The sequence below is a fragment of the Spermophilus citellus genome, assembly GCF_964194105.1.
Source record: "Spermophilus citellus genome assembly, chromosome: 5".
Taxonomy (NCBI): Eukaryota; Metazoa; Chordata; class Mammalia; order Rodentia; family Sciuridae; genus Spermophilus; species Spermophilus citellus.
The window spans coordinates 65270593-65277571 of record NC_138186.1 but is presented as its reverse complement, the minus strand read 5'-3'; the positions used below and the strand labels follow the sequence as shown (position 1 = coordinate 65277571).

Sequence of the window (6979 nt, the reverse complement as noted above, 5' to 3'; positions counted from 1 at the left end):
TTTTATACTTAGATAAAGTAAAATTTAATGTAATTTTACTTAGAGTAAATCATATTATCAAAATACTGTCTACTAAATAAACTCTTTCCTTGTTGATTTGTGTTGCCAATTCTATCATAACTCAAGTCTCTAAATACACTTGTATCATTCATAACATTTTTTTTTCTGCCCCGCTGCTCTGTTCAGCTTGTCCCTTGTCTATGCCTCAATAATTTTATTAATTAGGCCTGGTGTTTATTTTTATATCTGATGGGTAAATGGCACTTATTTTATTTTCATTTTGAAAAACTCTGCTATTAAAAAATAATTTTTAAGTTGATACCTTCCACCTTCTAAAAATTCCATCTTATTGGATTTCAGTTGCTATTAGATCACACTTGCAGATTACTTGAGGAGACAGTTTTTGTTTTAATTGTAAGTGATTCTACCTATGAACATGGTGTTTGCACTAATCCTCCAATCCCCAGATTTTCTTTTAATACTCTTTAAAAAGAGAGAGAGGGTAATATCTTTTCCTCACCCATCACAAAAGTTCTGAGGAAAACACTTATAATAAAAGTCAGGTTAACAAGAGGCAACAGTATACCTTTATTTTAAAAGTAAGACATTTGATATGGGAGCCTTCAGAGTGAAGAGCCAAAGAACGAGAAACCTTGTGTTTTTACGCTGAGGTTTGATGACGAGGGTATAGTCCTACAGAAGTATTGGGCAGAAGGCAGGATCTATGGATAATAAATTGGGGAGAACTTATTGCCATCTATGTTTGGATTCTTTGTGTTTCTGCTTTTTTTTTTTTTTTTCCGAGATCAGGGCATTCTTTCTCCTGTATATATACAGTGGACATCCCACACATGAGGTCTTCCTACTTCAGAGGACAAGGGCAGGGGATGAAAGTTGCTTTCCTGCTTCTACTGCTTTCTCAGTTACCAAGATCCAATAATCCAAAAATTCCCAAATGTTCTCCATAATAGCCAATGAATTCTAGTTTGCATAATTCCTCAATATTTTGTAATATATTAAGAATTGAATGAAATTAATTGTGTTAAATAAATCCTATAACTAAATTGAAAAAGAATGCAAAAATTGCAACAATATTACATATAATGTAAAAATTAAATATTTGTGATATTAGTTTAAGTATTAAGAAGTGTTTCTAGAAATACTTTTCAAGCAGTTTAAAAAGGAGAGGAGAATTAAGGTTAAAAAGTAAAAATAAAAAAAAAAGAAAGAAAATAGCATGATTATTTGCAGGAAAAAATGATCATGCAAGTCATTTGTATATTTTTCCTATTGAGAGTTTTATATAAACTCATTGGTTAGTTTATATCATTTTTATACAAATTCTACTAGAAAGTTTTATGCCAAATAAAAAGTAAGGCTGTCAAAATAATTAATTTGAATATCCAGGCACTCATTACTATGAAGTATTATAAAAATTACTGTTTACAATTGCAATAAAAACTAAACATAGTCTTTAGTGCTTCCCTATACATTGGTATATACTAAGATTTCAGTTCTTAGTTTACATAACTCAGTGATCTGTTTCTAAATTTCAATTTGTCCAAGTATTTCTACCTAGAGTTTGTTATTCAAGATAGCCTGTGAACATAAATTTCTGTGAACATAAATATTTTCATTTCATCTTCTCATTTTAATTGCAAGCCATCACTGGATGAAATTTTTGTTGAAAAAGTAATTTTTCTCTAATGTTTTAAAGATGTTTCTCCATTTTATTTTACTTGCCATGTTTATTTTGGAAAATCAGACTTATTTCTTAATCTTTTCTCTTGTAAAGGGTATGATTTCTCTTTATGAAAACATTTAATTTTTTTGTTTTTTTATTTTTTATTTTTTTGAATTTTTTAGTATTTATTTTTTCAGTTCTCGGCGGACACAACATCTTTGTTTGTATGTGGTGCTGAGGATCGAACCCGGGCCGCACGCATGCCAGGAGAGCACGCTACCGCTTGAGCCACATCCCCAGCCCCCCCCCCCCCTTTTGTTTTTTTTTGGTTTTAATGTTCAAATTCACTACCAATTTTCTTGGCATATATGTGTTTGTTTTAATTTGACCGTTCTATATTATGTTATGCAGACATTTTTAGAAATCATCTGTCATCAAGGGCTGGGGATGTGGCTCAAGCGGTAGCGCGCTCGCCTGGCATGCGTGCGGCCAGGGTTCGATCCTCAGCACCACATACCAACAAAGATGTTGTGTCCGCTGATAACTAAAAAAAATAAATATTAAAAAAATTCTCTCTCTCTCTCTCTAAAAAAAAAAAGAAATCGTCTGTCATTTATGAAAGGTATTCAAAGTTTTCTCACATATTTTATCTCTTTCATTTATACTTTCACTCTAATCACCTTTGTTTGACAAATATAGGCAACTTCTTTTTAATTTCCATGACTGTATTCTCATTTTCTCTCTTGGTCACTTATCAGTGATTCTGAAGGAGTTTCTTTAGGAATATTTCCATTCATTAATTCATTCTTTAGCTACTTTTATATGTGCTTTTTTTCTGAACTTCATTCCTTTTATTTATTTTTACCATTTAAAACAGTTTTAATATTTTCCAATTGTTAATTCACAAATCCTTGATGATCATTCAGATTTGTAGTTTGTTTATTTCTCTAAGGAATTTTGTTTGTTACTTTAAAATAGTTCTGCTTCCTTTAGAATATGATGTCCTATTTTTTGATATTTTCACATTCTGCTGGAGCTCCTCAGATACTTTTTTTTTTTTCAATCAATATGTTTGCTGACCAGTTATGTCTGCAGAGATCAGGCAAGAATATATGTTAGCTTTACTTTTTTTTTTTTTTTTTGGTGTGTTGGGTGAAAAATAAAGACATGATAAGTCCTTTCTTTATAGTTGATAGCCCCATACTCCCTATTTTCTTTTCCAACAGACAGATATTTTCTATCTCCAGTGAAACTACTCAACCAATCTAACAACATCTCTTCTTTCTGGTTGGTGACATCCTTTTTAATTGAGAAAAGCTAGAAGCTTCCAGATGTAAGTGTGTTTGTGTTTTGGTTAGCATTTTCTCAATGTTGGCTCAAATTGGCAAAGTAAGAGAAAAAAAAATGAAACCTACTTCTAGAAAACACTTTTCATGATTTTGGTACAATTTCTCTTTCCATCTATTATTATTTTAAAATCTTTTCTGTAGCCTTATATTGAGGCCATTTTGGCTGAGCTTTGACACCATAATTCCAAGCTTGCCAAGCATTTGACTCCTGAAGTTTTTCTAGATGTACTCTTCAAACTTCCACTCCTATTAATCCATCTTGATTGCATTCTTGTTCAGAATTTTGAAGGAATATAGGTTTTGATGTGCTTGAATAAATACCTAGTAATTATATAGATGATTCCTATAGTAGACCTAAGTTTACTAGAAATTTCCAACATGTTGCCTAGCGTGACTATAGGATATTTCATCTCCAATAGCAACAAGACAAAAACATCAGGAGTATTTTAAAAGAATGTTAAGGAGTATTTAGTAGTAATTGTTATTCTTAGATTTTAAAACTTTATCCATTCAAAAATGAGTGCAGCACCATCAGTATAGTAAATGCTTAGTATTAAAATTGCTAGGTCATATGGGAATTCCTTGTTTAGTATTTTGAGGGAATACCAAAATGTTTTCTAAACTGCCTGCATTACTTCTTATTCTTAACATCAATATATGAGAATTTCAATTTGTCCACATTGTTATCAACACTTGTTTCCTCATTTTTTTTTGTTTGCTTTTTGTTTTTAAATTTATGTCTGGTGGTAGCACATCGAATATGTACCTTTCAAAACCTCCAGGAGATACATTTAAATCATCTAAATTATTTAACTTATAGAAAATATCAAATTGGAGAACATGGGAGGAAGATTATTTCTAGATAGGGAAGAGGGGTGAGAGGGAAAGGGAGATGGGAAGGGGAATAGCAAGGATGGGGGAATGTGATAGTCATCATTATACAAAATATATGTATGAAGATTTGAATTTGGTGTCAACATACCTTATATTCAGAGATATGACAAATTGTGGTATATATGTGTATTAAGAATTCTAATGCAGGGCTGGGGATGTGGCTCAAGGTAGCACGCTCGCCTGGCATGTGTGCGGCCCGGGTTCGATCCTCAGCACCACATACCAACAAAGATGTTGTGTCCGCCGAGAACTAAAAAAAATAAATATTAAAAATTCTCTCTCTCTCTCTCTCCTCTCTCACTCTCTCTTTAAAAAAAAAAAGAATTCTAATGCAAAAAAAAAATAGAGTACATGTAAAATGGCATAATTTGGCATGAACATACTTTATATACAGAGTTACGGAAAAAATGTGATGTATATGAATAATAATGAGGTAATGCATTCTACTATTGTCATGTATTTAAAAAATAAATTAAAAAAAGAAAATATCAAATGAAAAATAGTGAAGACAGTTTTCATTAGTAAATGAATCACCAAAATACATTTTCTTCTGAAGGTAAACGTCTCACTCATTTTCATTTCTAATGAAAGTTTTCATCATCAAGAAAGGCATGACTCTTTCAGCTCAATTTGTGTTATATAGCTCCTGCAGCAAAAAGAGAGGAGAGAAAAAGTCCAGACCTTCATCATAATTTTGTGGCCTGTGAAATATTGCCATTACTTTTAAAGATTTTTGCTGATACCCTATTTGCTACAATATTCTGGAATTCTTCTACCGAGCCCTTTAGCACATTAGTCTGAAATTAGAAATAACAAGGTAATGAAAAATAACATGATTTCCATCTCACTCTAGATTGTGTCTAAACTCAAATCTAAAACCAAGGTATGCCCTTAACAGAAATATAAAGCAAGACAAGGAAAGAACACAGCTATACTCTGTTGTCTTAAATAAACAAGATTTCATTGACTCCTTATTTCATATTTCCCCTTTATTCGCCACTGCAGAGAGGTTTACACATGAATGTAATTTAGGTTTAACAAGTAGCAGGGTAACAAAGGCTTTGGTGGGGGGGGGGGTATTGTTTAGTTCATTCTGTTTCTTTAAGAACAAGAGCAATTGTCAAATGGAATTTGAAAAGACCTGAAGTCTTCTAGACCAATCTTACCTTGATTTTCTTCACTCCCCCAACTGGGACTACACCTCTACTACATCTTCACTACCTTTTTCAATCATTTCTAAGGGGCAACTAGCAACACGTTCCAAACGCAGATTGGCAGGACTCTGGACCAATGGGCAGGCCGCATTGCCTTCCCCGGGCCCACAGCTGCCACGTGGGAGACTCAACACCCAGGAAGGGGCGGGCCGAGGGGAGGCGTTAGGCAGCCCCACCAACAAGCCTCCCAGCCGCCCACCTAAGACCATCCTTCAGCTCCCACATCCAGGTGTCCACTAGCCCTTCCTACTGCCAAGATGTCCCTTTCTAAGAAGCTGACTCTGGACAAACTGGATGTCAAAGGCAAGCGCGTCATCATGAGAGTGGACTTCAACGTTCCCATGAAGAAGAACCAGATTACCAACAACCAGAGAATCAAGGCCGCCATGCCCAGCATCAAGTTCTGCCTGGACAATGGAGCCCAGTCGGTGGTGCTGATGAGCCACCTGGGCCGGCCCGATGGCGTCCCCATGCCCGAGGAGTACTCCCTGGAGCCTGTCGCTGGCGAGCTGAAATCCTTGCTGGGCAGGGACGTGACATTCCTCAAGGACTGTGTGGGCCCAGAAGTGGAGAAGGCCTGCGCCAGCCCCAAAGCTGGCTCAGTGATCCTGCTGGAGAACCTGCGCTTTCACCTGGAGGAGGAAGGCAAGGGCCAGGATGCCTCTGGGAACAAGGTGAAGGCGGAGCCCGAGAAGGTGGAAGCCTTTCGCCAGTCACTGTCCAAGCTAGGGGACGTGTATGTCAATGATGCCTTTGGCACTGCACACAGGGCTCACAGCTCCATGGTGGGAGTGAATCTGCCCCAGAAGGCAGCCGGGTTCCTCATGAAGAAGGAGCTGGAGTACTTTGCCAAAGCCTTGGAAAACCCAGAGAGACCCTTTCTGGCTATCCTGGGTGGAGCCAAAGTGGCAGACAAGATCCAGCTCATCAAAAATATGCTGGACAAGGTCAACCAGATGATCATCGGGGGCGGGATGGCTTTTACCTTCCTGAAGGTACTCCACAACATGGAGATTGGTGCCTCCCTCTTCGACGAAGAGGGAGCCAAGATTGTCAAGGAGATCATGGCCAAAGCAGAAAAGAATGGTGTGAAGATTACCTTTCCCGTGGACTTTATCACGGCTGACAAGTTCGATGAGCATGCCAACACTGGAAATGCCACCATAGAATCTGGCATCCCCGACGGCTGGATGGGTTTGGACTGTGGCCCTGAGAGCATTAAAAAGAATGCTCAAGTTGTGTCTGAAGCCAAGCTCATCGTTTGGAATGGTCCTTTGGGAGTCTTTGAATGGGAAGCCTTTGCCAAGGGAACCAAGGCCCTCATGGATGAAATCGTGAAAGCCACCTCCCAGGGTAGTGTCACCATTATAGGGGGCGGGGACACTGCTACTTGCTGTGCCAAATGGAACACTGAAGACAAAGTCAGCCATGTGAGCACTGGAGGGGGTGCCAGTCTGGAGCTCCTGGAAGGTAAAAGCCTCCCAGGAGTAGAGGCCCTCAGCAATGTGTAACTGACAAGATCTCTCCTCAGCCTTTAGGTTAACTCAGTGCTCTAACATCTCAGCTTGACTTTGGTTAAAAACTACCACATATCAAGACCCAGGAAATGGGCAGGCAGTGTGTCATCCACTTCTCCTAACATCAGTGAAAGCACTTGTTCACTTTAGCTCTGTCATGCCTTTGCCTATCCTCTTTAAGATCTCCTTTGAACCATTGGACTACACCACTATGCCTTATAGGGAGGATATATTCTTAAGTTGCCCATTAAAGTGAGTTGAGTATGCTGAATGACTACTTCTTCTTTTTTTTTTTTTTTTGTATCAGTACAAACTTTATTT

General features: G+C 37.4%; 1 protein-coding gene across 1 annotated transcript; it reads left to right on the top strand.

The window, feature by feature from the left end:
- Window positions 1-5398: 5398 nt before the first annotated feature.
- Window positions 5399-6652, top strand: LOC308650525 (phosphoglycerate kinase 1-like; the record flags this gene model as incomplete). Its single annotated transcript, XM_081296544.1, has 1 exon — window positions 5399-6652. The coding sequence occupies one exon, from the start codon at window positions 5399-5401 to the stop codon at window positions 6650-6652; it is 1254 nt and encodes a 417-aa protein (XP_081152670.1).
- Window positions 6653-6979: the final 327 nt, after the last annotated feature.